Source organism: Opisthocomus hoazin, chromosome 39, assembly GCF_030867145.1.
Source record: "Opisthocomus hoazin isolate bOpiHoa1 chromosome 39, bOpiHoa1.hap1, whole genome shotgun sequence".
In the NCBI taxonomy this organism is placed as follows: Eukaryota; Metazoa; Chordata; class Aves; order Opisthocomiformes; family Opisthocomidae; genus Opisthocomus; species Opisthocomus hoazin.
In genome coordinates this window covers 171,526-187,086 of record NC_134452.1, presented here as the reverse complement: position 1 = coordinate 187,086, position 15,561 = coordinate 171,526, and the positions used below count along the sequence as shown (strand labels likewise).

The window sequence follows — 15,561 nt, the reverse complement described above, 5'->3', positions numbered from 1 at the left end:
TGTTGCCGCGGCAACGAGGCCCGAGTGCGTGGCGGGGAGGAGGCGCGGGACCGGTGCGCGGAGCTGGGACCCCTGGAAGGGGGGGGGGGGGGGTGTGAAAATGGGGGCCCAAGGGTGGTTGTTGGGCTGCAAGGGGGGGGGCTATGGGGGTCTAAGGGGAGTTACGGGGGTCCGGGGGGGGCTTCTGGGGCACAAGGGGGGCTATGGGGGGCTATTGGGGCGCAGGGGGGTGCAAGGGGGGGCTATGGGGGTCCGGGGGGGGCTGTTGGGGTGCAAGGAGGGGGCTATGGGGGTCCAAGGGGGGGTTATGAGGGTGCAAGGGGGGCTATTTGGGTTCGGGGGAGCTATTGGGGACCAAGAGGGGGCTATGGGGGTCCGGGGGGGGGCTATGGGGCTATTGGGGCACAGGGGAGTGCAAGGGGGGGCTGTGGGGGTCCAGGGGAGCTGTTAGGGTGCAAGCAGGGGGCTATGGGGGTCCAAGGGGTGGCTATGGGGGCCCAAGGGGGCTTTTGGTGGGCCAGGGGGGGCTTTTGGGGGTCCAGGGGGTCTATTGGGTGCAAGGGGGGGCTGTTGGGAGTCCCAGGGGTGGCTATGGGGGTCCAGGGGTGGCTATGGGGGTCCAAGGGGGGTCTATGGGGTCCAAGGGGGGGCTATGGGGGTCCAAGGGGGGGCTGTTGGGGGCCCGGGGGGTCTATGGGGGTCCAAGATCAGCCAGAGCAGCGGGGCGGAATGGGGGGCGCACAGCGCCGAGGGGCACAGAGTGGGGGTCCCCCCCAGCCCCCCCCATTTCCCTCCCCCCCCCCCTCCCACAAGGCGCCAAGATGGCGGAGCTGCACCTCCTGGGCCAGATCGTGGGGGCCAGCGGCTTCCCCGCCGCCGCCTCTTCTGCAAGTGGGGCTGCACGCCGGTCAGGTTTGGGGTTCGGGGGGGGGTCCCCCCAATTCCGGGGGTCCCCCTGACCCCCCCCATTTCCCCCCCCCAGGCAGCGCCTGGAAGCTGCTGGCGGGCTCAGCGTCCGGCCAGACGCAGGTCGACGACCCCCACGCCGACGATGTCGCCTACTGGTGTCACCCCCTCGACCTCCACTTTGCCACCAAGGGGCTTCAAGGTGGGTGCTGGGTGGGGGTGGGGGGGTTCTATACCCCCCCCCCCCCCCCCCAAAATTTTTGACCCCCCCCCAAGGTTGGCCCAAGCTCCATTTCCAAGTGTGGCACCTGGACGCGTCGGGGCGCGGCGAGGCGTTGGGGTACGGCTGCTGCCACGTCCCCACGGCCCCCGGCTGCCACGCGCTGGCCTGCGTCACCTGGAGACCCCGGGGGTCGTGGGGGGAGCGGGTGAGGGGGTGGCTTTTGGGGGGGGGTCCCCAACTCCGCCACCCCGAGGTGACGACGGCAGCGGCGGCCGAGAGGTTCCGGCTGCGGACGGAAGCGGCCGGCGTCGTCCACCTGCGGCTGGGCATCGTCACGCGGCGGCTCGGGCGCTTCGGCGTCGAGTGCTGAGGGGGGGGGACACCCCGAAAGGGGGATTTGGGGGGCCCCGGGGGTGGGAGGTGGGGGTCACCAAGGGACGGGGCGCTGGAGGGCTCTGTAGATGGGATTTGGGGGTCCCCCCGGGGTGGGAAGTGGGAATCCCCTGGGGGTGGGATGTGGGGGACCCTAAGGGACAGGACACTGGGGTCCCCCCCAGATGGGATTTGGGGGGTCCCCAGGGGGTGGGAGGTGGGGGTCACCAAGGGACGGGGCGCTGGGGTGCCCTAGGGATGGGATTTTGGGGTCCCCGGGGTGGGATGTGGGGGTCACCAAGGGATGGGGTGCTGGGAGGCTCCATAGATGGGATTTGGGGGTCCCCTGGGGGTGGGATGTGGGGGACCCTAAGGGACAGGACACTGGGGTCCCCCCCAGATGGGATTTGGGGGTCCCCCAGGGGTGGGGATGCTGGGATGTCGTAGGGGTGGGAAGTGGGGGGCCCCCTGGGAACGGGATTTGGGGGTCCCCGGGGGGGGTTGGGGGGGTTCCAGGGGGTGGGAGGTGGGGGTCACCAGGGACGGGGCGCTGGGGTGCCTAGGGATGGGATTTAGGGGTCCCCTGGGGTGGGAGGTGGGGGTCACCAAGGGACGGGGCGCCGGGGGCTCCGTAGATGGGATATGGGGGTCCCCCGGGGGTGGGATGCTGGGATGTCGTAGGGGTGGAAGTGGGGGGCCCCCTGGGAACGGGATTTGGGGTCTGCAGAGGGGTTTGGGGGGCTCCAGGGGGTGGGAGGTGGGGGTCACCAAGGGATGGGGTGCTGGGAGGCTCCATAGATGGATTTGGGGGTCCCCCAGGGGTGGGACACCAAGGTCCCCAAGGGACAGGGCGCTGGGGGTGGGATGTGGGGGTCCCCAAGGGGATGGGATTTGGGGGTCCCCCTGGGGGTGGGATGTGGGGACCCTAAGGGACAGGACACCGGGGCCCCCCACAGATGGGATTTGGGGGTCTCCAGGGGGTGGGAGGTGGGGGTCACCAAGGGACGGGGCGCTGGGGTCACCCAGAGATGGGATTTGGGGGTCCCCCGGGGATGGGACATGGGGGTCCCTACAGGATGGGACAGGGGGGGTCTCCTGGGGTGAGATGTGGGGGTCCCCCAAAGGGACAGAATTTGGGGGTCCCCAAGGGGTGGGACGTGGGGGTCCCCCACAGATGGGATGGGGGGGTCCCCTGGTGATGGGATTTGGGGGTCTCCGAGGGATGGGACAGGGGGGGTCCCCCAGAGACAGGACCCCCGAGTCCCCCCCACACACCGGGACACTTCGTCCCCCCCAGACCAGGCCACCGGGGTCCCCGAGGGGCAGGACGGGGGGGGGTCCCCCGGGACATCTTCCCCCCCCACACACTCTTGGGGACCCCCCATCCCCACTCCCGGGGGGGGGTCGGTTATTTTTGTGGGGTCCCCCCCTCTGTGTGTCCCCCCCCCCATAAAGCTCCTTTTCCAGCTCATCAGTGTGGGGGTTTTTTTTTTGAGGGGGGTGTGGGCGGACCCCGCCCCCCCGCCCTCCTGGGGGGTCCGAAACGCCGCGGGGGGGGAGGAGGAAGAGGAGGAGGAGGAGGAGGAGGAAGCGTCCCAGACGTCTGAGTCTTTTGGTGGGGGGGGGGGGGCGGAGTGTCCCGGGTCCCTGCTGGGGGGTCCCGACCGCTCCCGGGGGGTCCCGACGGCTCCCCGGGGGGGGGGGGGTCCCGGCCGTGACTCAGTTTCCCCTCCCCCTCCCGCCCAGCGGAAGAAGCTTTGCGGGGGGGGGGGGGGGGGGGGCGGCCCTGGGTGTCCCCCGTGTCGTGGCCCCCCCCCCTTGTCCCCCCCCCGTTTCCTGGGTGGGGCCGGGGCCGCTCCTCCGCCCGCCTCAAAACCCGCCGGGACCCGGCCGGGAGCTGCAACCGGTCCCGCTTCGGCTGGGGGGGGTCCCGCTTCCAGTGGGGAGGGGTCCCTTTTCCGTGGGGGGGGGGAGTGGGGGTCCCGGACCCCGCTCCGGGGAGCTCCAGCGCGGGGTATCCCAGTTTAGCTGGGGGGGGAAATCCCAGTTTGGAGCGGGATATCGCATTTCGAGGGGGGGATATCGCGGCTCGGGGGGGGTATCGCAGCTCGGGGGGGGCGATATCGCGGCTCGGGGGGGTATCGCGGCTCGGAGGGGGCGATATCGCGGCTCGGAGGGGGCGATATCGCGGCTCGGGGCGGGTATCGCGGCTCGGGGCGGGGCGTATCGCGGCTCGGGGGGGGTCCCCCGGTCCCGGGGGGGGGTCCCTGTCGCGGGATGGAGCTGGCCGTGCTGCTGGCTCTGCTGGGGGCCGCCCGGGCGCTCTCCACGTGCCGCTCGCTGGACCTGGAAGCGGCGCGGAGGAAACGGATCGAAGCGGTGCGGGGCCAGATCCTGAGCAAGCTGCGCTTGGCCGAGCCCCCCCCCGGCGACCCCCCCCCGCGGCCGCTGCCCGAGGACGTGCGGGCCCTCTACAACAGCACCGGGAGCTGCTGCGGCAGCGGGCGCGGCTGCGGACCCCGAGGACCCCGAGGAATATTACGCCAAGGAGCTGCAGCGCTTCCCCATGGAGCCCGCCGAGGGTGAGTTTGGGGGGGCTGGGGGGGGGGCTGGGGGCCCAGCTCCCCACCCGGACGCCGGGGTCCCCACTGGTTTGGACAGCTGGGTCCCCCCCGGCCAAGATGCCGGGGTCCCTCCAGGCGCCTGGGTCCCCCCCAGCCCGGACAGCTGGGTGCCCCCCTGGACCGGACACCCGGGTCCCACCCCGATGCCGGGGTCCCCCCCAACCAGGACGCCTGGGTCCCCCCTGGTCCAGACGCCGGGGTCCCCTTTGGATGTCGGGGTCCCCCCTGACCTGGACACCTGGGTCCCCCATGGACCAGACACCTGGGTCACCCCAAATGCCTGGGTCCCCCCCAGCCCGGACAGCTGGGTGCCCCCTGGACCGGACACCCGGGTCCCACGCGGATGCCGGGGTGCCCCCCAGACACCTGGGTCCCCCATGGACCAGATGCCTGGGTCACCCCAAATGCCTGGGTCCCCCCCAACCCAGACAGCTGGGTGCCCCCTGGACCGGACACCCGGGTCCCACGCGGATGCCGGGGTCCCCCCCAACCAGGACGCCTGGGTCCTCCCAGACACCTGGGTCCCCCATGGACCAGACGCCTGGGTCACCCCAAATGCCTGGGTCCCCCCTGGCCAAGCTGTCTGGGTCCCACCCGGATGCTGGGGTCCCCCCTGGTCTGGAAGCCAGGGTCCCCTTTGGATGCCTGGGTCCCCCCAGCCCAGACACCTGGGTCCCCCCCAGCCCGGACGCCTGGGTCGCCCCTGGACCGGATGCCAGGGTCCCCCTTGGACACGTGGGATCCCCCCTGCTCGGATGTCTGGGTCCCACCCAGATGTCTGGGTCCCCCCTGACCGGAAGCCTGGGTCCCACCCGGACACCAGGGTCCCCCCCGGTCAAGACGCCCAGGTCCCCCCAACCCAGACATGGTGCCCACCCTGGCCGAGACACCGGGGTGTCCCCTGGCCTGGACCCCTGGGTCCCCTTTGGACACCTGGGTGCCCCCGGGACGCCCGGGTCCCCCTTGGCCACACGCTTGGGTGCCCACCTTGGCCCGGACACCGGAGGTCCCACCCAGACGCCCGGGTCCCCCCCTGGCCACACGCTTGGGTGCCCACCCCGGCCCCGGCCCCCCGGGTGCCCCCCAGCAGCTCCCCCGGCCGCGGTGGCGCTCGGGGATGAGCCGGACGTTGTGGTTTGCTGAGTAATTCCCGGCTCTGAGGGAGCTTTGTTGAGCTCGGGGAGGCCTGGCCGGGCCCACGGTTCCCCGCCGAGCGAGGGGAGGGTGTGGGGACGCCTGGGTCCCCTGGGTGCGGGCGGGGGGGAGCGGCGCTGACCCGCAGCCCCCCTGTGAGCTCGGGGTCCAGCCTGCGCACACGGGGCAGCTGGGAGGGGGAAGCGAGGCTCTGTGGCCATCACTCCGCTCCAGAGTGAACGCGGCGCCGGTTCCCCCCCCTCCACACACGGGGCAACCAGGAGGGAGAAGCGAGGCTCTGTGGCCATCACTCCGCTCCAGAGGTGAACGCAGCGCCAGTTTCCCCCTCCCCCCAACGCACAAGGCAACCAGGAGGGGGGAAGTGAGGCTCTGTGGCCATCACTCCGCTCCAGAGTGAACACGGCGCCGGTTCCCCCCCCCCCATGCACGGGGCAACCAGCAGGGGGAGGCGAGGCTCTGCGGCCATCACTCCGCTCCAGAGTGAACACAGAGCCGATTTCCCCCCCCTCCGCGCACGGGACGGCCGGGAGGGGGAAGCGAGGCTCTGCGGCCATCACTCCGCTCCAGAGTGAACACGGAGCCGATTTCCCCCCCCCTCCGCGCACGGGACGGCCGGGAGGGGGAAGCGAGGCTCTGCGGCCATCACTCCGCTCCAGAGTGAACACGGAGCCGATTCCCCCCCCTCCTTGCAGGCCTGCCGGAGCAGTGGCGCCCGACCAGCCGCAGCACCTTCTTCGTCTTCAACGCCTCGCGGGTGCGGGCGGCGCTGGGGCGCGAGGCGCTGCTGCACCGGGCCGAGCTGCGGATGCTGCGGCAGCGGGCTGGGCGCCGACGGCCCCCAGGTCGAGCAGCGCCTCGAGCTCTACCAGGTGGGGACACGGCGGGGGGGGGGGGGGGACACGGGGACCTGGGGGGACGCGGCTGTGGGGACACTGGGATTGGGGACACGGGGACATGGGGTCAGTGGGTTTGGGGACATGGGGACATGGGGACCTGGGGTACCACAGCTGTGGGGACACTGGGATTTGGGACATGGGGACATGGGGACACTGGGGTGTCACGGCTGTGGGGACACTGGGATTGGGGACATGGGGCATAGGGACATGGGGACACCAAGTTTGGGGACACAGGGACATGGGGACACCGGGTTTGGGGACATGAGGACATGGGGACATAGGGGTCACTGGGTTTGGGGACACGGGGACATGGGGACACCAGGTTTGGGGACATGAGGACATGGGGACACTGGGATTTGGGACATGGGGACACCAGGTTTGGAGGACACAGGGACATGGGGACACTGGGTTTGGGGACATGGGGACATCGGGTTTGGGCCCATGAGGACATGGGGACGTGGGGTTTGGGGACATGGGGACACGAGGACATGGGGACCTGGGGTGCCACAGCCATGGGGACACGGGGATTGGGGACATGGGGACATGGGGACACTGGGTTTGGGGGCACAAGGACATGGGGACACCAAGTTTGGGGACACAGGGACATGGGGTCAGTGGGTTTGGAGACATGAGGACATGGGGACATGGGGACACTGGGTTTGGGGACATGGGGACACGAGGACATGGGGACCTGGGGTGCCACGGCCATGGGGACAACCGGGTTTGGGGACACGGGGACATGGGGACAGGGCGTGGGGGCGGCTGTGGCAGGGGCAGGTGCAGCGATGGCAAACGCAGAGGGGACACGGGGGGGGGGGGGGGGGGGTGGTTGGGGACCCCTGGCCATTTTTTGGGGACCTGGGGGGTTTTGGGGACCCCCCCGGCCATTTTTTGGGGACCTGGGGGGGGTTTTGGGGACCCTCCGGCCGTGGTTTTGGGTGCACGGGGGGGGGGATTTGGTTGCCCAAGGGAGGATTTGGGGGTACAGGGTGGGTTTTGGGGGCACAGGGGGTGCTTTGGGGTGCCGGGGGGGGTTTGGGGTGCTGGGGGGGGCTTTGGGGACCCCTGGCCATGTTTTGGGGATCTGGGGGGGGCTTTGGGGACCCCCCCGGCCATGGTTTTGGGGTGCCCAGGGGGGGATTTGGTTGCTTTGGGGGTGGTTTTAGGGGCACAGGGGGTGCTGGGGGGTGCTTTGGGGTGCCGGGGAGGTTTCGGGGTGCTGGGGGGGGATTTTGGGGACCCCCCCCAAACTCGGGGACCCCCCCCAGGGCTACGGCAACGCCTCGTGGCGGTACCTGCGCGGGCGCTCGGTGCGGGCGACGCCGGACGAGGAGTGGCTCTGGTTCGACGTCACCGACGTCGTCCAGCAGTGGCTCGGCGGCAGTGGTTAAGTTTTTTTGGGGGGGGGGGGTCCCCAGGGGGGTCCCCCCAAATTTTCCCCGACCCCCCCCAAACCCTCAAGACCCCCCCCAAAAAAAAAAAAACACCCCCCCCCTCGCAGACCCCCTGGGGCTGTTCAAGCTGAGCGTCCACTGCGCCTGCGAGCGGGAGCCCGGCGAGGAGATGCGCGTCTCCATCGAAGGTGGGGCTGGGGGGGGGATTTTGGGGGGTCGGGGGGGGGTTTTGGGGTGCCCCCCACCCAGTGTCACCCCGTGGCCCCCCCCCCCAGGTTTTCGAGCAGCAGCGGGGGGACATGCAGGGCATCGCCCAGAAGCACCGGCGCGTCCCCTACGTCCTGGCCATGTCGCTGCCGCCCGAGCGCGCCAACGACCTCCACAGCGCCCGCCGCCGGCGCGCCCTGGACGCCGACTACTGCTTCGGGTGGGGGGGGGACCCCCCCTCTGCACCCCAAAAACTCGGGACCCCCCCTAAAAAATTATGGGGGGGGTCCCCTCGGGGCCGTCGGGGCGCTGGGGGAGCCCTCGGATGCTTGGGGTTCCATGGGGAGGGGTGGGAAGTCATCAACCCCCCCCCCCCAACGAGGGAGAGTTGGGGTCCCCCCACCCACTGAGGGGAGAGTTGGGGTCCCCTCCTAGATCAGGACCCCCCCCCCAAAAAAAAATGGGACCCCCAAAATGATGGGGGACACCCCCCCTCAGGGGTGCCCAGGGATAGCTGGGTGCTTGGGGACCCCTCGGATGCTTGGGGGTCCCATGGGGAGGGGTTGGGAAGTCATCAACCCCCCCCCCCAAAGAGGGAGAGTTGGGGTCCCCCCCCCACCGCCCAGGGAGAGTTGGGGTCCCCTCCTAGATCAGGACCCCCCCCCCAAAAAAATGGGACCCCCAAAATGATGGGGCACCCCCCCCTCAGGGGTGTCCAGGGACGTCTGGGTGCTTGGGGACCCCTCGGATGCTTGGGGTCCCCTGGGAGGGGTTGGGGACCCCCCCCAAGATAACCGGGGACCCCCAGAGACACCCAGAGCCCCCCCCCAGAGGGGACTTGGGACCCCCAGAGCCCCCCCCCGAGAGGACTAGGGCCCCCCTGAGAAGCCCAGATCTCCCCGAGGGAGGGCTGGGGGACCCCTAAAACTGCCTGGGGACCCCCCCCCCCCCAGAGTGGACTCAGGACCCCCAGAGACCCCCCCCCAGAGAGGACTTGAGACCCCCAGATTCCCCCCCCCCGAGAGGACTAGGGCCCCCCCTGAGAAGCCAGATCTCCCCAAGGGAGGGCTGGGGACCCCCAGACCTGGCTGGGGACCCCCCCCCCGGGATGCGGGGCCCCCCCCCGGGATGCGGGGACCCCCCCAGAGAGGACTCAGAACCCCCAGAGCCCCCCCCCCGAGAGGATTAGAGTCCCCCAGAGACCCCCAGAGAGGACTTGGGCCCCCTTGCGATACCTCAATCCTCCCCGAGGGAGGGCTGGGGACCCCCAGACCTGCCTGGGGACCCCCAGACCTGGCTGGGGGACCCCCCCCAGGGATGTGGGGACCCCCCCAGAGCACTCAGGACCCCCAGAGCCCCCCCCAGAGAGGACCTGGGCCCCCTGAGAGGACTAGGGCCCCCCTTGTGATACCTCAATCCTCCCTGAGGGAGGGCTGGGGACCCCCAGACCTGGCCGGGGCCCCCCCCAGGGATGCGGGGGACCCCCCCAGGGAGGACTCAGAACCCCCAGAGCCCCCCCCCCGAGAGGATTAGAGGCCCCCAGAGACCCCCCAGATCCCCCCCCGGGAGGACTAGGGCCCCCCTGAGAAGCCCAGATCTCCCCGAGGGAGGGCTGGGGACCCCCAGACCTGCCTGGGGACCCCCCAGAACTGCCTGGGGACCCCCAGACCTGGCCGGGGACCCCCCCCTAGGGATGTGGGGACCCCCCCAGAGTGGACTCAGGACCCCCAGAGCCCCCCCCAGAGAGGACTAGGGCCCCCTGAGAGGACTAGGGCCCCCCTGAGAAGCCCAGATCTCCCCGGGGGAGGGCTGGGGAGCCCTAAAACTGCCTGGGGACCCCCAGACCTGGCCGGGGCCCCCCCCCAGGGATGCGGGGCCCCCCCAGGACCCCCCCTGTCGTGTCCCCCCCCCCAGGACGGAGGAGAAGAACTGCTGCGTGCGGCCGCTGTACATCGACTTCCGGCGGGACCTGCAGTGGAAGTGGATCCACGAGCCCCAGGGCTACATGGCCAACTTCTGCCTCGGGCCCTGCCCCTACATCTGGAGCGCCGACACCCAGTACACCAAGGTGGGGGGCTGGGGGGGGTCCAGGGGTCCTGGGGAGAGGGGTGGGGGGGGTCCCAGGGGTCCTGGGGAGAGGGGCGGGGGTCCTGGGGAGGGGGGGGGGGGTGTCCCAGGGGTCCTGGGGAGAGGGGTGGGGGGGGTCACAGGGGTCCTGGGGAGAGGGGGTGGGGGTCCCAGGGGTCCTGGGGAGAGGGGGTGGGGGTCCCAGGGGTCCTAGGGAGAGGGGTAGGGGTCCTGGGGAGAGAGATGGGGGTCCCAGGGGTCCTGGGGAGAGAGGTGGGGGTCACAGGGGTCCTGCAGGTCCCTGGGGAGAGGGGGGGGGGGTCCCAGGGGTCCTGGGGAGAAGAGGGGTGGAGGTCACAGGGGTCCTGGGGGGGTCCCTGGGGAGAGGGGGGGTGGGGGTCCTGGGAGAGAGGGGTGGGGGGTCCCAGGGGTCCTGGGGGTCCTGGGGAGAGGGGTGGGGGTCACAGGGGTCCTGGGGAGAGGAGTGGGGGTCCCTGGGGAGAGGGGTGGGGATCCCAGACACCTGGATCCCTAGGGAGAGGAGGGGTGGGGGTCCTGGGGGAGAGGGGTGGGGGTCCCAGGGGTCCTGGGGAGAGGGGTGGGGGGGGTCCTGGGGGTCCCTGGGGAGAGGAGTGGGGGTCCCAGACACCTGGGTCCCTAGGGAGGGAGGGGTGGGGGGTCCTGGGGAGAGGGGTGGGGGTCCCAGGGGTCCTGGGGAGAGGGGTGGGGGGGGTCCTGGGGGTCCCTGGGGAGAGGAGTGGGGGTCCCAGACACCTGGGTCCCTAGGGAGAGGAAGGGGGTGGGGGTCCTGGGGAGAGGGGTGGGGGTCCCAGGGGTCCTGGCGGAGAGGGGTGGGGGGGGTCCTGGGGGTCCCTGGGGAGAGGAGTGGGGGTCCCAGACACCTGGGTCCCTAGGGAGAGGAGGGGTGGGGGTCCTGGGGAGAGGGGTGGGGGTCCCAGGGGTCCTGGGGAGAGGAGGTGGGGGGGGTCCTGGGGTTCCCTGGGAAGAGGGGTGGGGGGTCCCAGACACCTGGGTTCCTACGGAGAGGAGGGGTGGGAGTCCTGGGGGTCCCTGGGGAGAGGGGTGGGGGGGGGGGTCCTGGGGAGAGGAGGGGTGGGGGTCCTGGGGGTCCCTGGGGAGAGGGGTGGGGGTCCCAGGGGTCCTGGGGGTCCCTGGGGAGAGGGGTGGGGGGGTCCCTGGGGAGAGGAGGGGTGGGGGTCCTGGGGGTCCCTGGGGAGAGGGGTGGGGGGTCCCAGGGGTCCCAGGGCAGAAGGGGGGGGGTCCCTGGGGAGAGGGTCCCTGACTTCCCTGACTCGGGGCGGGGGGGGGGGGGGGGGTGTCCCCTCCAACTCAGGGGGTCCCCTCTGACTCCGGGGGGGCGGTCCCTGTGACTCGGGGGGGGTCCCTGACTTTGAGGGGGGGGGTCTCTCCATCTCGGGGGGGGTCTCCGTCTCGGGGGGGGGGGGTCCCTGTGACTCAGGGGAGGTCCCCTCCATCTCGGGGGGGTTCCCTCCATCGCAGGGGGTCCCCTCTGACTCTGGGGGGTTCCCTCTGTCTCGGGGGGGTTCCCTCCGTCTCAGGGGGGGTCTCTGCGTCTCGGGGGGGGGGTCCCTGACTTTTGGGGTGGGGGGGGGTCCCCGCAGGTGCTGGCTCTCTACAACCAACACAACCCGGGGGCGTCGGCGGCGCCGTGCTGCGTCCCCCAGACCCTCGACCCCCTCCCCATCGTCTACTACGTGGGGCGCAAGGCGCGGGTGGAGCAGCTCTCCAACATGGTGGTCCGCGCCTGCAAGTGCAGCTGACCCCCCCCCCGGGACCCCCCCGGGACCCCCCGGACCCCCCACCCCCGCCAAAAAAACTTATTTAATTTTTAACCGCTTCTTCCTCATTTTTATAGGGATTTTTTTTTTTTTAGGGGCTTTTTTTTAGGGGCTTTTTTAGGGGCTTTTTTATTTTTAAGGGGCTTTTTCTGGTTCTGTTTTATTTTGGGGGGGGGGAGATGAAATTGGTGGGGGGGGGGGGAAGCCTCAGGGATCCAGGGACCCCCCCCCAGGCTCCTCTAAACACCCCCCCCCCCCATCCCCACGCCGTCATCTGGCGGAAGGATAAAAATATTCTTCCATGGGGGGGGGGGGAAGGAAGTGGGGGCCCCCCGGGATGTTGGGGGGGGGGACAAGGCGGGGGGGTGGGGCTGCGGTTGGAGCTGGGGGGGGGTCCAGACGTCTGCGCCCCCCCCCCCCCCCCCATAAACCACAAGCCCACGCGTGGGGGCGGGCAGTGAAACCACTAATTATGGGGGGGGGGTGACTCATGGGGACCCCCCCGAGGCGATGACGAATGGAAAACACCCAGATGGGGAGGGGAGCGGGTCGAGGGGGGGTTTATTTTTGGGGGGGGGGGGTCACCTTTATTTGGGGGGGGGGGGGGCCTCCTAATCGAGCTGGGGGGCGTCGCTGGGCTCCTCCTCGTCGAAATATCGCTCCTCGGCGTCGCGAGAGACGATGTCCAGGTTGTCCAGGTCGGGGGTTGTCGTCCACCTGGCTGGGGGGGGGGGTTAGGGGGGGGCCCGGGGGGAGTTTTGGGGGGGCCTGGGGGGGTCTGGGGGGGTTTGGGGGGGTCTGGGGTCCCCCCCTTTCCTCACCTGTAGTCAAAGTCGGGGTCTTCGCCGTCCAAGAAGCGCTGGTACATGCGGGTGGTGAATTCCTGGCGCAGCATGGCTCGCTCGGCTTCGTCGGGGGGCTGGGGGTCCGGGGGGGGGTCCCCCTCTTCATCTGGGGGGGCAGAGGGGTGTCACCCCCCCCCCCGAAGAGCTGAGACCCCCCCCCAAAACCCAAGGACCCCCCCCCTCAAAGCTGACCGTCGCCGTCGCGCAGCCGCTGCCGCCGCAGGCGCCGCTGCACGGCCGCTTCGTCCACCGAGCGCAGCAGCAGCTCCGTCAGGGTCGGGGGGGGCGCGGGGGGGGACCCCGAAAAGTTTGGGGGGCCCCCCTGGGCGGGGGGGGGCGGCTCGGCCCCCCGGTACTGCCCGATGTAGTGCTGGTAGAGGAGGGGCTCGCGCGCGCGCATCTCCTCCTCGCTGAAGTAGTCGCCCGTCTGGGGGGGGGGGGGGGGGGGGGGAGAATTGGGGGGACCCCAAAACCCCAGGGGAAAGGGGGGGCCCCAAAAACAAAGGGGATTGGGGGGGGGGGGGAGCCCAACAATCCCATGGGGAAAATGGGGGGGACCCCAAAGCCCGAGGGGAAATGGGGGGGACCCCAAACCCGAAGGGGAGTGGGGGAACTGACAAAGGCAAAGGGAAAATGGGGGGGGACCCCAAAACCCCAGGGGAAGGGGGGGGGCCCCTCAACTTCAGGGATTTGGGGGGATCCCCTGGGGATCTGGGGACCCCCCCCCCCCCCCCCCGGGACCTGGGGTAGCCTTAAGGATGTTGGGGACCCCCCCAGGGACATCAGGGACCCCAAAGCCCCCCAGGAGACTTCTGGGAACCCCCTCAGGGCATTGGGGACCCCCCCAGGGACCCTCCCAGGGGTATTGGGGACCCCCCCAGGATATCAGAGACCCCCCCAGGGACCCCAAAGCCCCCCCAGGAGACATCCTGGATCCCCCTCGAGGTATTGGGGACCCCCCAGGACCACCCCAGGGACCCTAAAGCCCCCCTGGAGACATCTGGGACCCCCCCCTGGGGGTATTGGGGACCCCCCCCAGATATCTGGGACCCCCCCCCAGGGACCCCAAAAAACCCCCCAGGAGACATCTGGGACCCCCCCTGGAGGTATTGGGGACCCCACAGGATATTGGGGACCCCCCCAGGGACCCCAAAAACCCCCCTGGAGACTTCTGGGACCCCCCAGGAACATCAGAGACCCCCCCCAGGGACCCCAAAGCCCCCCAGAAGACATCCAGGACCCCCCTCAAGCCATTGGGGACCCCACAGGATATTGGGGACCCCCCCCCCAAGGACCCCAAAGCCCCCCAGGAGACTTCTGGGACCCCCCCTCGAGGTATTGGGGACCCCCCCCAGGGACACCAAAACCCCCCCTGGAGACTTCTGGGACCCCCCTGGAGGTATTGGGAACCCCCCCCCCTGGAGGTATTGGGGACCCCCCAGGATATCAGGGACCCCCCCCCAGGGACCCCCAAAACCCCCCAGGAGACTTCTGGGACCCCCCAGGATATCTGGGACCCCCCCAGGGACCCCAAAGCCCCCCCAGGAGACATCTGGGACCCCCCTCGAGGTATTGGGGACCCCCCAGGATATCTGGGACCCCCCCAGGGACCCCAAAACCGCCCCTGGAGACTTCTGGGACCCCCCCAGGAACATCAGGGACCCCCCCCAGGGACCCCAAACCCCACCCCTGGAGACTTCTGGGACCCCCCTGGAGGTATTGGGAACCCCCCCCCCCGGAGGTATTGGGGACCCCCCAGGATATCAGGGACCCCTCCAGGGACCCCAAAGCCTCCCCAGGAGACTTCTGGGACCCCCCTGGGGGTATCGGGGCCCCCCCCCCGGGATATCGGGGACCCCCCCCGGCCCCCCCAAACCTCGGATCAGCTGTCGCAGGGCGGCGTAGCGGCGGTTGCGGAGGCGGGGTGCGGGCGGGGGGGCGGCGGGGACGCCCCAAAAGTCCGGTTTCGGGGCGCCAGCGCTCCCCACCCCGGCCCCCCCGGGAAGGCGTCGAGGAAAAGGGGGTCCCCCCTCGGTTTTGGGGGTCTCTCTTGGAGATTTTGGGGGTCCCCCTCGGGGGGACGGGGGGGTCCCTCTTCCTGATTTTTGGGGTCCAGGGGCGCGGCGAAGCTCCTCGGCGGGGGAGGGGGGGTCCGGCCGCGGGGTTTTGGGGTCCTCTGGGGGGGGGTCGGGGGGGGGGACGCGGGGTCCTGCTCGGCGATGTTGGGGTCCCCCTGGGTTTTGGGGGGCCACCCCGCCATGGGTCGCGGTTGCCGGCCTGGGGACGGGGGGACACCGTTAGCACCCACCCCCTGGGGGGGGAGCACCCCCAAAGGGAAGGGGGGGGACCCCAAAAGCCTCACGGAATGAGGGGGGGACCCCCCAGATCCCTCAGAGAAAGGGGGGGGACCCCAAATCTCTCAGGGAAGGGGAGGAACCCTCAGGGGACCCCAAAGGGCCTCACAGAATGAGGGGGGACCCCTCAGGGGACCCCAAATTCCCCAGGGAAGGTGGGGGGGGCCCTCAGGGGACCCCCAAACCCCTCATGGGAGTGGGGGGGGAGCCTTCAGGGGACCCCAAAAGCCTCAGGGAATGGGGGGGGCACCTCGGGGGACCCCAAATTCCCCAGGGAAAAGGGGGGGGCCTCAAGGGACCCCAAAAGCCTCAGGGAATGAGGGGGGAACCCCCCCAGATCCCTCAGGGAAGGAGGGGGGGCACCTCAGGGGACCCCAAACCCCTCATGGGAGTTGGGGGGGGCCTTCAGGGGACCCCTAAAGCCTCACAGAATGAGGGGGGACGCCCCAGGGGACCCCCAAACCCCTCAAGGAAGAAGGGGGGGCACATCAGGGGACCCCAAACCCCTCACAAAAGGGGGCGGGGCTCCCCCCAGACCCCTCAGGGGAAGCCGCGGGAACCCCGCAGGTACCGGGGGGGGGAGCCCCAAACCCAGAGAACCGGGCCCCACATGGCCGGGGGGGGGGGGGGGTCCCGCAGGCCTCGCGGGGGGCGGGAATGGTGAGGACCCCCGCCCTAAATCCCCCCGGAACCCCCCA

General features: G+C 70.8%; 4 protein-coding genes across 4 annotated transcripts in view; 2 read left to right on the top strand and 2 right to left on the bottom strand.

Moving 5' to 3' along the window:
- BCKDHA (branched chain keto acid dehydrogenase E1 subunit alpha) overlaps window positions 1-787 on the bottom strand; it is an 8,980-nt gene extending 8,193 nt beyond the window's left edge. Inside the window, exons 1-2 of the mRNA XM_075446125.1 lie at window positions 743-787; window positions 7-72 (exon numbers count right to left, since the gene is read on the bottom strand). Coding sequence (XP_075302240.1) covers window positions 7-72; window positions 743-787 — 111 coding nt within the window. The remainder of the gene's footprint in view (window positions 1-6; window positions 73-742) is intronic.
- Window positions 788-821: 34 nt separating this feature from the next.
- On the top strand, window positions 822-1,538 carry B9D2 (B9 domain containing 2). The gene is given in 4 exon segments (XM_075446168.1): window positions 822-876; window positions 879-912; window positions 987-1,108; window positions 1,183-1,538. Coding segments are annotated over 4 exon segments (528 nt in total). The 3' UTR covers window positions 1,500-1,538.
- A 2,149-nt stretch (window positions 1,539-3,687) lies between these two features.
- TGFB1 (transforming growth factor beta 1) lies at window positions 3,688-11,718 on the top strand. The gene is given in 10 exon segments (XM_075446179.1): window positions 3,688-3,980; window positions 3,983-4,015; window positions 4,018-4,083; window positions 5,973-6,103; window positions 6,105-6,149; window positions 7,445-7,562; window positions 7,678-7,760; window positions 7,849-7,997; window positions 9,692-9,845; window positions 11,488-11,718. Coding segments are annotated over 10 exon segments (1,140 nt in total). The 5' UTR covers window positions 3,688-3,778; the 3' UTR covers window positions 11,647-11,718.
- Window positions 11,719-12,261: 543 nt separating this feature from the next.
- Window positions 12,262-15,475, bottom strand: CCDC97 (coiled-coil domain containing 97). The gene is given in 6 exon segments (XM_075446124.1): window positions 12,262-12,368; window positions 12,370-12,385; window positions 12,486-12,615; window positions 12,702-12,936; window positions 14,366-14,786; window positions 15,435-15,475. Coding segments are annotated over 6 exon segments (936 nt in total). The 3' UTR covers window positions 12,262-12,275.
- Between the last annotated feature and the right edge of the window lie 86 nt (window positions 15,476-15,561).